The sequence below is a fragment of the Artemia franciscana genome, chromosome 17, assembly GCF_032884065.1.
Source record: "Artemia franciscana chromosome 17, ASM3288406v1, whole genome shotgun sequence".
In the NCBI taxonomy this organism is placed as follows: Eukaryota; Metazoa; Arthropoda; class Branchiopoda; order Anostraca; family Artemiidae; genus Artemia; species Artemia franciscana.
In genome coordinates, this window is record NC_088879.1 from 43718032 (window position 1) to 43736714 (window position 18683).

Genomic DNA, 18683 nt, shown 5'->3' on the forward strand with positions numbered 1-18683 from the left:
AAAGGATCCCAATCATGGAAATTCTGACTCATCTTGAATAAATGTGCTTAGAAGGAAGATATAGGAAATATTTACAAAATCAAAGTATTTTTTACTAAGATGCAACATATCTCTTTAGGAGGAGGACTGCTTTGAACAAACACATAAAATGGGGTGCAGCACAAGATGGGAATATTTTCCAAGGATCTTTCCTATTATTTAGTAACAAACCAAATTTTGTCTGTGATCTTAAACACAATAAAATCTTTTGTTGTTGGAAGCCTAATATAGTTTGGGTTGTCACTTATGCCCCTTTTCAATCCATCTTCCTGCTTATCATCGATTTTATAATAGTTGGTACACCATCAATTTATTCATAAAACAAAAACAAGTTATTGCTATCTTCCACGGATTAAATCAGTAACTGCTGTACAACAATGGAATAGAACCCTTGGTTCCATGTCTCAAGTTACAAAAAAAATTACTAGTCCTTAATATGATGTATTTAAAAATAACATTTGGCAAATACAACCAAATAATTCAGTGTTAAAATGTTAAATTTATAATTCAGATGAAACCAGAAAAGCAATAAAATGAATTTATCCAGGCTAATAGGTGCATCTAAATAAAAATTAGAAGTCATTTGCAGAACTTGTTGGATACAACATATTGTACCCAAAACAACTTTCCATAAAAACAACTTTCACTGTAGATTGAACATGGATTAAAAATTGTGTTAAGTTAACTAATCCTTAATATATTTTTGCAACCTGACTCAATTTTAGGTGTATTCATTCCTTAAAACCAGGATTTTGTATGATTTCAAAAATTTAATTGCTGGTTTTTGCTAACATTTAAAGAAGTGTATGGTTTTGTAACTTTCTGCAAGTTTAAAAAATTACATTTGGCTTTAGTGGCCTTGGTACTTCAGTTTAATTTGCATTAACATATTTGTATTCAGTATCAGTTTAATATATATGGTAATCTATTTTCTATTCTTTTTAATCCAAACAGCACAGGTAGAAAATTATCTGCACCTTCAATTCTCCTCAAGTAATAAAAATAAACAAAATTGGAGACTAGAGATCAGATAAAATGTTTAATAAAAACAAATTAGACAAAATTGTAAATCAAAGATGAGGCACAATTTTGATAATGAATATTGAATCAAAATAAATCCAATATTGATGCATTTGAATCAAAGAAACGTATATTCACTGGGTTGTATCAACAGAAGAAAATTCTTTTTCTAATAATTCTAAAATTTCTTTCTGAATACGAACTTGATTGAAAATAGGTAATTGATCCAAATTTTGGGCTAAGGTGCAGCAAAACCCATAATTACATGAATTCTCCAAATTAATCTTTCTCTTCATTCTATCCTCCAAGAATACTTTTATGGTATCCTCTACTGGTGTCTCTGTTGATTCAACTGGGTGCACTCTTTTCTTATTTTTTTTTGGACCAGAAGAGAGAGGAGTTGTAGGAGCTACTGAAGGTGAATTTGAGGGTTTAAAAATATCAAGTTTTGGAGAGTATTCTGGTGTTGTGACTGGTGTGTGGAAGGGGGGGCTGGAGCGGATAGGGTGTGAAAGGTTATGGCTGAACAATTTTGAAGATTTACCAGAAGCATGTTTGTTTTGTATAGTGGATGTAGAACACAAGGGATTTGGAGGTGACTCAGGTTGCACAAAAGTTAATGGTGCAACAGGGTATTGCATGGTTGGTGAGGAACTTTGTACATAGATTGTGTTGGCAAAAGGATTTTTTGGTTGAATAATGGTATGATTGGACTTTGATGTAGTAAGAGCACTAGGAAAGTTGGAAGTGGAAGATTCAGAATCTGGTGTAAGTATATGATTTTTCTTATGAGGGAAGTTAGCAGTGGAGTCGCCTTCAAATACTGTGAAAGTGTTTGAAGTAGTTAAATTATTCTGAAAAAGGTAGGTATTTGATGCTGTTGATGCAATAGGAGAGGAGGAGGTAGAAGATGATCCAAAATTAGTTTCATCAAACTTCACGTCAGGCTGGCTTGAAGTAAAATCACCATCAGACAGCTGAATGGTAATAGTATCTTCTTCATTGTCAAAATTTCCTGATGTCCTGCAAAGTAAAACTTGTGAAAACTTTGTGAAGAATGTACAGCTGGATCATTTAATTTGTTCATACAGTATATGTTTAAGGAATGCTGCATCATTATAGAAATACCCTTTTTTTATCAAGCAAATATATTACTAGTGCAATGAATTATTAAATTTTTTTTCACTCATAATTAGCTGACTGCTATGACTCAAAAATTGTTCGCTGAGAAGATAATTTGTAATCTAGAATTCAATTTTTAGGAGTTGCTTGTTTCCTTTTACCAAGAAAGTACGCCAGAATGTGGCAGGGAAACCTTGGAATTGACCTGGCATTGCACAGTTTAGTTAGTATTTGGGGATGAAAATTAAGTTTATTAGATACTATACTGCTACAGTTATTAAAAATTACACTGAAACTTACATACTAGGAGCTTTCTAGCTGTTTTACGTCACTAATTTTACATATTGCTCTTTTCTTATAAACCATCAAGACTAAACTAAAATACTTTGAGAACCAGAACTTGGTTGAAAAATATGATGTCTAACTTTGAAGCATTAAGCTTAAGTTTTACCTCTTGATCTTCTTGAATTGGATTAGCCAAAATTATGTCTAATTCTGGTAATATTTTACTGGGGTTGAACAAATCATACATACACTAAATAGGTGATGCATTTATAAGAAGCAAATCTAAGCCATTTTTTATTTCATAGTCAATTCATACAGAAGAGGTGATCACAAACTTTTGAGGGGGTTCATTCACTTGGAAATACAAAAAAATAGTTGTGCTCTTTTTAAGATTTAAACATGATTGGAAGGCAACCAGTACCCCTTTTATTCCCTTTCTTTATTAAGCATGTATCAAATTTTAGATAACCTTTTTATTAAAAATAGTCCAAACATCAAATAACTATACCTGTGGGGTTGACACCCCCCCCCCCAAAAAAAAGAAGTTGAAAGAGACTTGAGACTAAAAGGCATATCCAATATATCTTAAGAACAACTCAGGTTGGTAAGATGAAACCTTCAGGACATGTTGAGGGGGTATTACAAAATTACCAGAGGGAAACTAGATTCCCTTCCATAATTTTTTTAGCTGCTTTCCTACAAAGACACTTAGCTATTATTTTCACCATAAATTTCATATAGCAAAGAATAAAAAATAAGAATAAAGATGTTACATTAAATTATAAATAAGACTAAAATATGCTGCAAAAATACCAACAAAATTGAAAACTTACTTTCGAGGATTATGATACTTTCTTAGAAACTGCATTGCTCTGAAATGAGGCCATTTCTGAAAATCAAGATTGTCCCCACCATCTCCACTTCTTTTGAAATTGTTTGCATTCAGTCTTTTCATAAACTGATTCCGAAGGTATGTCCAAGTGGATTTACACCATTCCACTAAAAAATCAATGAGAAAGGTAGCATAAATAAGGAATTATTAAACATAGATGAAAGGGACAGATGAAAGGAGATATTGCAGTTTTATTGTTTAAAATCATGCAACAATGGTAGCATGTTTTCAGTAGGATCAAAAATAACATTCCAAGTTTCACAAGGATTGAGAAGAATGTGAATTCAATAACCCTAACTAAGGGTCTTTATAGTCTTGTATTTTAGACAAAAGATCTCACTTCAAGACCCCTTTTGGCTTAGAGACTAAATAATTTGACCAAAGTGTGTTTCAATCACAAGCTCAATTTCATAATTTTACAGGATTTGTAAGATCTGTTCTGCCTCAGACTTTGACATTGCTTACCCTGAAGATCATGCAAGCAGCCTTTAAAGCAAAATGCTATTTAATATATTTCATAAATTCAGGAATTTGATGAGATCTTTGCATCCAAAAAGAAGCAACACAAGATTACCAAAAAACCATGAATATGCTAACCTTAACTTATTTACATAGGATGGTAGATGCATATTCTTAGTTTGTACAGCTAAACTTAATATAATTTTTTAGATTCTAGCACTTCCTAAAAATCAAAAATACATTGGGTTTAAATCTTCTTAATGATCTAAAGGTATGAAAGCTTATCAGTGGTATATTTTCATTTCCTTAAGTTACCTGTTTGAGGGTATGTTTGCTTTTAAAAAGTGTCATTTTGTAATAAATACTATAGATAATACCAATTTTATTTTTGTCAACATATCCTATTATAAAACCAATTTTAGCCAAATGCACATGTCATATTAAATTGAAAAAAAAACTGTATAACCTTAAACTCAAACTACAACAATTATTTTCTTCTAAGAAAAGGAGACTTAACAAACAAATTAAAGAAAATCACTGCTTTTTTCCGTTTTCTTAAGTTGCCCATTCCAGGGTATGTTTACATTATAAATAAGGTGTCATTTTGTAATAAGTATTAGACAATACCAATTTTACTTTTGTAAACATTTCCTATCATAAAACCAATCGTACTGAAATGCCCATGTCATATTAAGTTGGAAAAAAAAATGTTGCATAGCTTTAACCTCAACTAAAACCATTTTTTTTCCAAGAAAAGGAGACCTAATAAAAACTTAAGGAAAAACACAATCTTTCTGAGGCAAGGACATATTTACACCTGTCTTCTATGACAGTTTCTCATTAAGTTAAGAAATGAGGTTAGTAGCTTTTTTTGTTTCTTTATCAAATTAGGAGTTGAGTAGAATTTGCTTTCTATTCACATTTGTGGCCATTTTGATGGACTTTTTTTCTAAGGAGCACATCCAAAGCAATGAGAGAATTAAGAGTCAAACGGAGATGTAAAAATTGCCTAGGCTTTGATTATGCTAATGATTTAAGCATTATAGACGAAAGTCTCAGGAAAATGAATCAAATTAAGAAGCTCTTCAAGTTGGCATGAGTTTAAACTAAAGTTTTATTTTCTGAGTCACCTTATTTCCAAGATGACAAGAAGTTCCTGATCAATATGTTTGCAATAGTGTAAATGAATAAAAATAGTTATATGCCTAGCCTATTGAAGCTTACCTTGCTCTCCAAGACTGTTGGCTATTTCAGACCATCTGTCATTTTTGTATTTTGTATTCTTATATAGTGAATTACTTGTATCATATAAACAAGGATGGTTTTGTACCAAGACAATCAAATTCACATAGACTGACTGCTTCATGGTAGTTATGGTAGTCATTTTTCCAAGCTAGAAGAGAATCAATTCTTTGAATAGGAGGAAATTTTTCTTATTGAAACATAACAAACAAAATGAAAAACAAATTAATTTTGTTATGATATGACAAATAATTTGGTAACAAGGGAACATCAAAAAACATACTTGATAAGATTATGGAACAGCTCTTCTGATAATTTTTATAACAAACTATAGGGGAATTTAATGCATAGACCAAGTAGTCAAAATAATACTGGGATGTCCATGAATCAGCAAGACTAAAAAAAGGTTTAAAATAAGAGCTTTGAGACATGATATCCTTCTAAATATCAAATTTCATTGAGATCCAATCACCTGTTTGTAAGTTAAAAATACCTCATTTTTTCTAATCTTTCAGAATTACCACCCCCCCCAACTTCCCCAAAATGAGCGGATGCGTTCCAGTATGTCAATCATGTATCTAGGACTTGTGCTTCATATTCTCATCAAGTTTCATCCTGATCCCTCCACTCTAAGTTTTTTCCAAGTTTTAGGTTTCCCCCTCCCAACTTCCCCCCCCCCAATGTCACCAAATCTGGTTGGGATTTAAAATAAGAGCTCTAAGACACCATATCCTTCTAAATATCAAATTTCATTGAGATCCAATCGCCCATTTGTAAATTAAAAATACCTCATTTTTTTAATTTTTCAGAATTACCCCCCCCCCAGCCACCCCAAAGAGAGAAGATCCGTTCTGATTATTTCAATCATGTATCTAGGACTTGTGCTTATTTTTCCCACTAAATTTCATCCCAATCCCTCCACTCTAAGTGTTTTCCAAGATTTTAGGTTTCCCCCTCCCATATCCCCCCTAATGTCACCAGATCTGGTCGGGATTTAAAATAACACTGGTAGCTGTGAAATAAATACTCTGAATCTGATGCAAAAACAGGATATTTATAATAAGTCAAAGCAGGATAATGAATGCAATTTTATTTGTTTGAAACACACTGAATCTCTTACTAGGTAAGAGCAATGAGCCTCTTTCCTTGTTGTGCCATAACTTCAGTCAATTTTATGCCAGATTCAAATGTAAAATAAAGCTAGGCTATTAACCAATATTATACAGCATTTGTTCTTAAACTAGACTTCTGAATGTTTAGACAAAACACTCATAAATTTTCATATAGGTTTATGGTTTAATATGAAAATGGATAAAGGTTGAGCATAGAACCTCTTGAGAATATATATATATATATATATATATATATATATATATATATATATATATATATATATATATATATATATATATATATATATATATATATATATATATATATATATATATATATATATATATATATATATATTACTAGGTAAGAGCAATGAGCCTCTTTCCTTGTTGTGCCATAACTTCAGTCAATTTTATGCCAGATTCAAATGTAAAATAAAGCTAGGCTATTAACCAATATTATACAGCATTTGTATGTTATATATATATATATATATATATATATATATATATATATATATATATATATATATATATATATATATATATATATATATATATATATATATATATATATATATCTTACTAGGTAAGAGCAATGAGCCTCTTTCCTTGTTGTGCCATAACTTCAGTCAATTTTATGCCAAATTCAAATGTAAAATAAAGCTAGGCTATTAACCAATATTATACAGCATTTGTTCTTAAACTAGACTTCTGAATGTTTAGACAAAACACTCATAAATTTTCATATAGGTTTATGGTTTAATATGAAAATGGATAAAGGTTGAGCATAGAACCTCTTGAGAATATATATATATATATATATATATATATATATATATATATATATATATATATATATATTTATATATGAATATATATATATATATGTGTGTGTGTGTGTGTGTGTGTATGTTCTCCATATACTTTGATCTGTAGAAATTGCATTTTGAGAATCAAAGCAAATGTGAACATGAACAGAAACTCAAAATTAAGAAAAAATATTTGGTCAGGATTAACCTAAGATAGGCCTAAGTACAATTCTATCATTAATACAATCTTTAAGCCCTGAAAATAAGAAAAGGGTATACATAGTAGCCTTGCCTTGGAATAAAATTCAATATTGCATTTACGAAACTAAATATAAGCATTATATGCATTATAGAAACTAAATTTGTTTCTGATAATTGGATTCAGCAAACTCAACTAATTTCCTAGGCACAAAGAAGTCCCTACACTGAAATTTTTCCCCATGGCTCGTAAAGGAATATGTCCAAACTCTAAAACAATGCCCATGCAGAAAAAAGTGAAGCACCCAACAAAACTAACCTTTTTAGAGTTACTGAAGATTACAACTAACCTACCCAAAGGTGATTTAAAACTATTTCCTAAAAAAGCGTATGCATTAGACAAAACATTAAAGCTTTAGCTTATTACTGATAAGGATTTTGCCCAGATCTTGAAATAATTTCAAGATAAAAATCCTTTCGCCCTTTAAGGAAACGGCTTAAATATTTGGCCATTATGACCAAATCCTTAAAGGATTTTTCCAAAATCCTATGCGTGTAAACTTGGCTTAAGTATGAAATCCTTTTGTCTAAAGAAAAGACAATGAAAGTGTTGATAGTGACTATAGTGTTAATAGTTAATAGTTAAGTGTTTTCAGTGACCCTTAAGTAATATTGTGCATATTCCTTAGGATTTAAAGGGTTTTTGGTGTTCCAGGCCCACCTTGCATAGGCTAAGCTTAATAAGGAATCAGAAGAAAATTTTTATGTTGTTAAAACGTTGGTTCTTAGGAAGGTAGCTATCACATTGGTGAGTTATTCAAATATTACCGAATCAAACAGGCCTAGTTTCGAAACCAACCTTTAATTTTTAGTTAAAAAAAATCTAGAATGGTTAGGTCAATGCCTATATTATATAGTCTATATTCATTGAGATTACTGTCTTATCTGTATTTTTGACATAAAGTAGGGGTAAACCATTACTTTAGCTACTTTTGGCTATCTTTGAAAGAGGTTTGGTTAGGAAAATGAAACTTTCAGGTATGTGTCTAGAGGCTAAAGTATGTCCCAGGAAAGTATTTAAAGTACTTATCTCCACTTCTTTTCCCTCTAGAGGGTCCAACAATGATTTTGTTGGACACAAATGATTTTGCTCAAGTGAGCTAGTGGAAAACAAATAGAACATATAATTTTTCTTTTTTTTTTATTTCAAGACTAGAATATCACAACACTGAGCATTCATATTGCTAATTGTATCTTAGTAAATACAATCCCTGATGGGAGTTCTGTTGATGCCTGTCTCAAAATTAATTTGTCTAAATAAAATAGATATTGTTTATGGGACAGCACTGAAAAATGGTAGGAACTATGACTGAGTTTTTTCCCAATATTTTCTTTTTTCAAATAATTTTTGTTTTCTGGTCACATTTGTGTTCCTTCTTAAGTGGCTGGCGCTCTAGGATGGGAATACTTTGTCCAAAGGGCACAGGTTTAATTCCTGGCATTACCAGTTTATTTAGTTTGGGAAAAAAGTCAGTGATGTGACTATTTAGGTTCAGCCAGAACTGGCCCAACCTTGAAAGATTACCTAGAGAACTCTAGGGTCAGTAAGAAGGAAGGGCTTGCAAAAGCATAGGATGACTGGTCCCCTGCTTCTTATTGCACTTCCTGAATAAAGGACCACCTGGTTTTTTACTGTGCTTCTGACTTAGCCATAGAAGTTTTCTTTTAAACCCATTAAATAAGAATATAAAGGAAAAAATGCCAGTAAGTTGAGCCTTCCTTTTCAATGAATTGTTGAAGTATAGACAAGAGTGTAGGTCATAAGAAACGGCTTGTGAATGTTTTGCAAGGTTTGAAAATTTAGGACAGTTCCTCAGGTTGGCAACTGACCACAAAAGTAAAATTTTGTGAATGATTTTTCTTTGTGACTGTTATATTTATGTATTGTCAAGTGTTTTAAAGTTAATCTTCATTGTTTTGTTTTAATTGCCATGGCCTTGGAAATTTGGTGTATTAAAACCTATTTATGTCTATTCATTCTCTTTTAAACAGGCAGGATTTCTATGTTTCCTAGCTTCAATAAATTCATATGCAATTTTGAGACCAGGGGTTACAAAGTAGGTCAAAACTTGCAAATGGAACTGTTGTGTGACTAATTAATTTGTAAGAAATGTATTTCAATTTAAAGATTCAAAAAAACAATCATGTAGAAAACAAGATAAATAAAGAAAAGTATCCCTTTACAACCATTTAATGAAGTGTCACAAATTTAGGTCACCCTTAAGATTGAAATTAACAAAGCTTCAATTATGAATCTGTTTTCTTTAAACAGACTGAAGGGACAAACCTCCAAGCTATGACAAATTCAATCTCACTTTTGGGCTCTTTCCTTTTCAATAGGAACTTTCTTTGATTTTTTTCCAACCAAGTAAAAACAGTAAGGACACAATCAGGTGTAAGTGACCTTCCATTAAGCCTATATACCCAGGAGAAAATCATGCAACTCTTTACTAATAATTGGTAAATTTTTTGTTCTTCATATATTTGACTTATAAAGTGAACATACCCCTTGATGCCTTTTTTTTATGTTCTTTACAAACATAAGTGCTTCAATTGCAAGTTCAAATTTAAGTGCCTTTTGAGCTCTTGAAAATTACCAAAATATTTCTAGTTTTTGGTATAAAAAAAGCTTAAAACATTGGTCTCAAACTTGCTGTTTCATTCTTAATCCATTTTCTAAATGTTATATAATCCACAAGCACTGATATTCCACAATTAAGTTGAATTAATAAATTTTACAATATTATGATGTTTTCTTCTTCTTTGATGCCAAATTTTGAATTATAGTGTGTATTTTTGGTCATTTTTCACAAAATAATGTTGGTTTTTCACTGTTAAAATTTGTTAAGTTAGGTCAAAAAGTACGAAGGTCAAAAAGCAATATAAGCTATTATTATATTTGTAAAGAACATACAAAAAGGCATCAAGTGGTATATTCACTTTATTTTTAAGTCAAAATATGAACAAAAAGAATTTACTCCCAACCTGCCTAATTTGCAAATATATAGCCCAAATTATACATCTCCAATGTGTTCTGCCACTTTTTACTTGTTTTCCCAGTTCTTGTTTTGCCACAGTTGCTTCAGTTATCAGGTACTAGGGTTGAGGGATAGATTGGCAGAATCAATAGAAAATATGTAATTTCAGCTTTAGATTTCCATGTTAGGAGGGTTGTGGCTAAAGTAAAGCAGGGCTGCATGTAGAACATGTTACCTATAATTTTTATGTAAATTATAAAGAGTCACCTTTTTTTAACAGGTTTTCTTCTATAGGCCTACAGGTCCTTCGGGTTTTTACCATATCAACAATTGTATACCCAGAGAAGAATAAGTAGCAACAAGCTATACATAGGCTACATAAGCACATGTTATTTAACAATGACTTCTCTAAAGCTTAACTATGAACCCTTAGTAATATTGACAAGAAATGAGTAACAGAAAAAATGACAATCAGGAATTGGATACAGGCCAAAGGAGACAAAAACAATCAGTTTTTGGAGAGTAACAATCAGGAATTGGATACAGGCTAAAGGAGACAAAAACAGAGACCCCTTTCACTTTTTATACAGTGATAAGAAAAATTTATACAGTGATAAAAATCACTGTATACAAGTGATTTTTTAGTGGAGTAAACACTCCCCTTGCTAATTTAGGACTTAATTGATTAGCCTACTGAAATTTTCCTATCCTATGCAATTGAAATATTTCCCTTTTCAGGGCATTAAGACAATCAATCACAATAAAAAATTATCCATAGCATCTTGAATGGAATGACTAAAAGAAGACAAATGAAAATCACAATTTGCAATCTAACAATTGAACTTCTGGCCACACAAATTGCATTAAGATACCCAGCTCTGAAATAATTGCTCAAGTAGCTTAGTAATAACTTTAACTAATATTGCAATAACTTTATAAGATTTTTCCTAACCATTTTATTATCTACCTATCCCATCCACCCAGTAAAAGAAAAAACCCACCCATCCACCCAAGAAAAAAGCTAGTTTCAACTAGGCTATTAACATAGTTTTCAAATCTATTTTAGTGCAACCTACCCAACAACAAAAAATCAACCTCAATAACTCACCACACTGGTACACAAAAGTGGTGCCTTCATCTTGGATTCATCTGAAGATATATATTCTATGATTAGCTATAATTGAAACTTCTGCCTTCTTTCCGAGTTAGCTTGAGACGAACGTACAAAATGTAAAAGTTGTTGAAAGTCAACTTTTCATTAACTTTCAGTCAACTTTTACAAACCGAACGCTAAAAGTTAACTCAGAATCATAAATAAAACGTCGGAATGCTGGTTTGAGTCAACTTGAAAAGTGAATCAAACGCAACTCAGATAGGCAAGCAATTTAGACACTTTTTTTCTTGAGTGAAAGTGATTTCATCTGGGTCAGCCATACTTCCAACGGTCGTCTCAATTTTTAAAGATCGTCAATCACATTTAAGTCATCGAGATCATTTTAAACCTGGTCAATTTTACATATTTTAACTGTTTTCTTCAAATTTAATTTGGTCTTAACGACAACGTAAGCTATAGCACTTATGGTATATCCAATTATAACGGGTTTATCCTCAGGGTTTAGATGTTCACACTTTCACGCCGAGAATGAGACTCGCCATTTCCCCATATATACGATGCATTTTGGACGTAACAACTTAAATTAGGCATTGTATTCTTAGACCTAACTCCCGTTCTATGACAAACAAAAAAAATTTGAAATGGGGAAAAATCAATGTATTTAGACATAGAAAAAAAAACAGGCACAGAAGTTTAGATATGTTGATCACAAATACAGCTATCGTCATCAGTAGAATTAATAAAATAATATAACTGGAAATTAGCATATTTACACACACAAAAAAACTTTTTGCGTCATTCAAAAAATAAAAAAATGCCGGATTATTCACTACATTATTTTCAGAGAGAGCTCACTGAAAAAATCATTCAATGTCTTGATGTTGCCTACAATTCCCTCTTTAATCTTGCCCAAAAGTAAAATAAATTTCCAATGAAGGTGGTGGAGTCTTCTGTGTCTTCTAATTGCAAATGAAATCTTGAATTTATAGTTGTTCATTTGGTTAGTCTCATTTCATCATATATACTAAGTTTTTTGACATAATACCTTAAATTAGGTATTGACTTCTTGGACCATACCCTGTGCTATGAAAAACAAAAAAATTGAAATGTGGATAAATCTATTTATTTAGACAGTGAAAAAAAAACAGGGATAAAAGTCAAGATATTGCGATCACACATACAGCAATCGTCATTAGTCGAATTACTAAAATAACATAACTGAAACTATCATATTTATATAAAAAAAATTCGGATTGTTTACAAAATAATGAACTTTCGGATTATTTTTTAAAGAGAGTTCACTGAAACACACTGTCGTTCTTAGACGAACAAATAAATTTTCAGATCGAGATAAATCCATTTATTTAGACAGTGAAAAATACAGGTATAAAAGTCCACATATTTTGATCACACATACAGCGATCGTCATCAGTAGAATTACTAAAATAGTATAACTGAAACTAGCATATTTATACAAAAATTCAATTCAATAATATATATTATAACAAAAAATACATAACTGACAGGAAAGCACAAAAAGTGCTTGGCTAGGGCCGAAACCTAACTAAAGAATGATTAAATAAAAACAGCCGAAAAAACAAGTAACTTTTTGGGTCATTTACAAAATAATGAAATTCCGGATTATTTACTAGATTATATTCAAAGATGGTTCACTGAAAAGGTTATTCCCGGACTATTTACTGAATCAACTTATAATCAATATAAAATTTAGTATTTTCCCTACTACCTATGCTATCTCTCGCTATCTACAGTGTCTCTAAAACTTTCTGGTGTTTGCTTTCGCAATCATCATCAAAATATCAAACAGTTCGTGGTAACGAACTGTAGTAAGGAGCGACCCGGCTCAATAGTAACCAAAACTCTAAAAAATGGAATTTTGATACCAATACCTACATCAAAAGAATCGCATTTTAATGCTGATTTTAAATATATAAGTTTCATCAAGTTAAGTCTTATCCATCAAAAGTTACGAGCCTGAGAAAATTTGCGTTATTTTAGAAAATAGGGGGAAATGCCCCCTAGAAGTCATAGAATCTTAACGAAAATCACACCATCAGATTCAGCGTATCAGAGAACCCTACTGTAGAAGTTTCAAGCTCCTATCTACAAAAATGTGGAATTTTGTATTTTTTGCCAGAAGGCAGATCACGGATGCGTGTTTATTTATTTTTTTTCCCCAGGGGTGATCGTATCGACCCAGTTGTCCTAGAATGTTGCAAGAGGGCTCATTCTAACGGAAATGAAAAGTTCTAGTGCCCTTTTTAAGTGACCAAAAAATTGGAGGGCACCTAGGCCACCTCCCACGCTAATTATTTTACCAAAGTCAACGGATCAAAATTCTGAGATAGCCATTTTATTCAGCGTAGTCGCAGAACCTTATAACTATGTCTTTGGGGACGACTTACTCCACCACAGTCCCCATGGGAGGGGCAACAAGTTACAAACTTTGACCAATGCTTACATATAGTAATGGTTATTGGGAAGTGTACAGGCGTTTTCAGGAGGATTTTTTTGTTTGGGCGAGGGGTTGAGAAGAGGGGGATATGCTGGGGGAACTTTCCATCGATAATTTGTCATGGGGGAAGAAAATCGCCATGAAGGGAGCGCAGGATTTACTAGCATTATTTAAAAACACAATGAAAAAATAAATATAAAAAGTTCTTTCAGATGGAAGTAAGGAACAGCATTAAAACTTGAAACAAACAGAAATTATTACCCATTTGAGGGGCTCACCTCCTCCTAATACCTCGATCTTTACGTTAAAGTATTTTTAGTAATTTCAACTATTTATTCTGCGGCTTTTGTGATTCTGGGGTCATTCTTAATGAATTGGGACAAACTTTAAGCTTTAGTGTAAAGAGCGAGGATCTGACAAGGGGGCAAACCCCCTCATATGTGTAATAAAAATATGAGAATACAAAAGTTCTTTACGTAAGCTAATTTATAAGTTACGCAAATCTTTTACAAATAAAAATATTCGTAAAAAATTAAAAGTTCTAGTTGCCTTTTTAATTGACCAAAAAATCGGAGGGCAACTAGGCTTCCTCCCCCGCTCTTTTTTCTCAAAATCATTCGATCAAAATTATGAGAAAGCCATTTAGCCAAAAAAAAATGCAAATTTTGTTTTAATTATTCCTCTGCGGAGAGCCAAAATCAAAATATGCATTGATTCAAAAACGTTCAGAAATTAAATAAAAAAAAACAAGTTTTTTTTAACTGAAAGTAAGGAGCGACATTAAAACTTAAAACGAACAGAAATTACTTCGTATATGAAAGGGGCTGCTTCCTCATCAACGCCCCGCTCTTTACGCTAAAAATTGACTCTGTCTCTCAATTCTTCTTTTTAAAACAGTAAAAAACTTTAGCGTAAAGAGCGGGGCGCTGATGAGGAAGCAGCCTCTTTCATATACGAAGTAATTTCTGTTCGTTTTAAGTTTTAATGTCGCTCCTTACTTTCAGTTAAAAAAACTTGTTTTTTTTAATTTAATCTATTCTTAATACCATTCTTAACTCTGCAATTTATCTTCATTAACTAATGAAGTTATAAACAAAATCATTAACTATTGCTAACGACTCCTCTATATTTCCTTCACCTAGTAAAACCAAACATTCATCTAATTCTTGCTGAACTTCTTCACTCGCCATCACACTCCGCCATCAGAGAAAATTTTTCTCTTTCTCTACTGTTACTTTCAGTGCCTTTCTTATCCCTAAATCCTCATTTTCCCTGCATTTTCTCTTCCTATCACTATTAGCCACTAGTTTCTTAGAACTAACCCTCTCAAAATAGGCTATAATAGGCAAGTGATCCGAACTTGACGCTGCCATCACCTCAAAATCCACACATACACGCCAAATAGTAACCTCAAACAAAATATAATCACGCTTGCAGAAGCCCCAGAAAAAACAAGTGAAATTTTCTCATGTCCATTCTTTTCAACTCTTCCTTATGAAATCACAAAATTTTCCTTGCTCCAAAAATCCAAAATTTTTCAGCCCCGATTATTAATTCGTCTGCTATGGTCCTTACTGGCCCTTGGAGAGAGAAGGATTACCAAATCATCCCAAACCTCCCAAGTAGCTTCATCCCTACAGGCATGAGGTGACATAAAAATTCTGGAGTAACCCCAACTTAATCATTGAAGTCCTCCATTAGACAAAATGAATTAAAAGGAAGCTGAACAGAATTTTTACGTTTTTCATCCTCTAATGTACACTACGTATCCTTCTCGTTGTACGAGCTTAACTGTAAAGGGATATATTCTGCACAAAAAATAATAAACCGTTCATCGGTTTCGACTCTTAACCATATGAAATTACAAGAAACACTCTTTAGCCGTTGGACTTTATACTTAGACGAAAAATTCTAAGATACAAAATTGCTACTCCACCATACGTTCCTATATTTCTATGTTTTTTACGATGGACACCGAAATACCGAAACCATTTAAACTAAATTTCATTTTCCAACCATGTTTCAGATGATGCTACATTATCAAACATACTCTGCGATACCAATAGACTATTAATTTTGATTTCATTCCATCATTGATTGTTCGAATGCACTATACTTATTCTTTCCTGTGTAATAGAATAGCCCTGCTCTTTCTATTTCTGCGGCCAAAAACTTTGATCTTGGAAAGATAGCTTACGAGATGCAATCTGCCTTTCAATTGTTTTGGCCCTGCCTCGATAAAAAAGGTGGATGTGTTGTATTCCGTGCACTATCATTCGGGGTAATAATTTCAGAATTTCCACACTTTGGAGTGCCCCTTTCAACTTGTTGCGCAGCAACAGAAAACGGAGTTTTTTGCACTTCGATTATGTTTTGCAATTGTACATAATTGCTAAATGCGGTACCGAACGTCTACATAAATGGACGCTTGAGTTTTATAATTACGAATCCACTTTCGGTCTTCCTTCTTCTATCCACGTTATGTTTGAACTTCCAACAGCTTATATCTGGTGTGCAATAGCAACTCCCCTTTTGTATGCATCACCAGGCTCTGTGTGCTCCTCTATTGCATCAGAGCGAAATTGAATATGTAACTCTTGTTCTCTACAAACAATTTCATACTACGCCTTAGCCTGTTTTCCCGGTGATTTCGCTGCCTCAAGTGTAAATTTCATTGTGTTTCTCGCGAGCAATTCTCGTTCTGTGCAATCAGGCGGTATCAAAATTTTTGCGTGTCTAAAATGTTGACCTGATTTCAGAACAAATTTCCGGCGAAAAGCGCTCGTGAATTTAACCAAAACGGGGCGGGGTTTTGATTGCATGTAATACGGAAAACCTCTTTAATGTCGTTAAGACGTATCGAGGCGTTTGGAATAAACTGGTTAAAAGTGGTAACTACATCTTCAAGTAATATCTGCGCTTGTCTTGATGGATCGAAGTTATGTAGAATCATATTTGTTCTTTTCAAACCATCCTCGATGTTACTTATTTTAAGTCGCGTCTTCTCCAGCTTTGTTCTAAGAGAATTCCCTTCTCGCTTCATATTCATGTTTTCTGCCTTAACTTAAATAATTGCTTACTCCAAATTAGTTAATAAATGTTCCAATCCCCCATTTATATCCCCTATTTCTGATGAAATTGGGTCTATTTTTGCTGACTGACCTTTCATTATTGTGAGCATCGCTATTATTTGAGATTCCTTATCATTTAGATATGACTATCCCCTGGATATTGGCCCTGTGTAAACATTTCTTGGAATAAAATGAACAAATTCAAAGCTTTATTTATCACAGGTTTTTCCAATACGAATACAATTGTGTGCCACTATAATTCTTATTATTGAAAAATTGTTATAGCCTGCAGCTCTTTAATTTTGTATGAAATTATCTCACTTCAAGAATGCCAAAAGTTTGATTAATGTAGCAGACAAAAACTACAGTCAATTCATTTGATCCAGTAATGTTACATATTCTACTCGGTCGCAGATACTGAATAAATATTTTTAGAAGCTGAAAAAATGTTCTCAATATTTCGTATCTACTGAAAGTATCCCGTGTTTAGCTAAATCAGAATAAAAATCCTTTACCATCAAAATATTTCAAAACTGTTCCATAGGTTAATCCTTTCAAAAGAATAGATAGATCTTAACTGTTCAACGGTTGAATAATAATTAACAAAAAACAAATATACATAACAAATATATAAACAATATATCTATACTTAAACCAAATAAATTTTTGGTTCTTTTGCAAAATAATCAATTTTCGGATTATTTACTAGATTATTTTCTAAGAGACTACTACTACTACTACTACTAATAACTCACTGCAGCACCGAGCCGCCTGAGGCCAACACAGCTACGCACGCTCCTCCTCCAACCTAATCTATTCAAGGCATCCCTCTTTACACCCTCCAAGGAAGTTCCCATTTCTTTTAAATCTTTATTTATGACATCCTCCCAACCCAGACAAGGACGACCTGCTGTCCATGTAGCCCCAGAAGGTTGGCCAAAAAGGACAATCCTCGGCAATCTGTCATCCTTCATCCACAGAACGTGGCCTAGCTATCTCAACCTTTCTTTCATTATAGCCCTAGAAAGCGGGATTGAACCACATTTTTCGTACTACTGTTTGAAATACGGTCAGTCAGCCGGATACCCTGAACAATCCGTAGGCAATTTCTCTGGAAAAAATCTAGTAAATTTTCATCTGATTTTCGGAGCGCCCATGCTTCAGAGCCATGTTTGACCACTGTCATCGCTGTAGCTTCCGATATTCTAGTCTTGGTTTGCAGACTTATCTATCTATCTTCCAAACTTTTTTCTTAACTGTGAAAAACCACCCTGAGCCCTAGCTACTCTACTTTTAACATTTACACTGCTCAAACCGTCTTTACTAATTTTCAAGCCTATTATTTTCGAGCCTATTCAATGCCTATTAGTTTTCAAGCCTATTCTAGCACCTTGTACTCGCAATTCATCTAAAAATCCATTCATTCTGCTCACACTTTCATCTAATATGCTGAAATCACCACACTGTTCTTTCCTTAAAACTTTGTGTACATCATCTCTCAGTGTAAAAAGTATCATATTACTAAGTAATTTTCTACCTATAGAGACCAGACTAATTGTCTCGATAGTTACGACACTCACTCTGGTCACTTTCTTATTTAGTGGTTTAATTAAGGTTTTCCTAAAATCATTAGGTACTTCCCCTTTTTCAAAATCATATTCGTAATCTTACAATAGCTTATTCTAACCTGAGAGCCACCATATTTAAGAAACTCTTCACACTATCAGCACCTGGAGCCTTATTATTTTTTAATCCTTTTAGTACTGTTGCTAATTCTTCCTCACTAAACAAATCTTCCTTCAC

General features: G+C 32.7%; 2 protein-coding genes across 8 annotated transcripts in view; one reads left to right on the forward strand and one right to left on the reverse strand.

Annotated features, from left to right (window-relative positions):
• Nucleotides 1-18683, forward strand: part of LOC136038279 (uncharacterized) — a 187791-nt gene that overhangs the window by 59653 nt on the left and 109455 nt on the right. Inside the window, exon 3 of one of the 7 annotated variants that reach the window (XM_065721406.1) lies at nt 7897-10627. The exons of the other annotated variants lie outside the window; for them this stretch is intronic. Within the exon in view, the coding sequence (XP_065577478.1) occupies nt 7897-7978 (82 nt within the window). The 3' untranslated portion in view covers nt 7979-10627. Of the gene's footprint in view, nt 1-7896; nt 10628-18683 lie in introns of those variants that run through there. 7 annotated transcript variants of the gene reach the window in all.
• On the reverse strand, nt 1065-7593 carry LOC136038278 (uncharacterized). The gene is made up of 4 exons (XM_065721401.1): nt 7501-7593; nt 5042-5210; nt 3300-3465; nt 1065-2082 (listed from the first exon to the last, which is right to left on the reverse strand). The coding sequence occupies exons 2-4, from the start codon at nt 5199-5201 to the stop codon at nt 1194-1196; spliced, it is 1215 nt and encodes a 404-aa protein (XP_065577473.1). The 5' UTR covers nt 5202-5210; nt 7501-7593; the 3' UTR covers nt 1065-1193.

Excerpts from the sequence above, each read along its gene's own strand:
- LOC136038278 (XM_065721401.1), bottom strand. The coding sequence starts at position 5,201 with ATGACTACCATAACTACCATGAAGCAGTCAGTCTATGTGAATTTGATT. Across the intron at positions 3,466-5,041 it reads CAACAGTCTTGGAGAGCAAG|TGGAATGGTGTAAATCCACT; the intron begins GTAAGCTTCAAT and ends TTGATTTTTTAG. Across the intron at positions 2,083-3,299 it reads AAGTATCATAATCCTCGAAA|GACATCAGGAAATTTTGACA; the intron begins GTAAGTTTTCAA and ends TTTACTTTGCAG.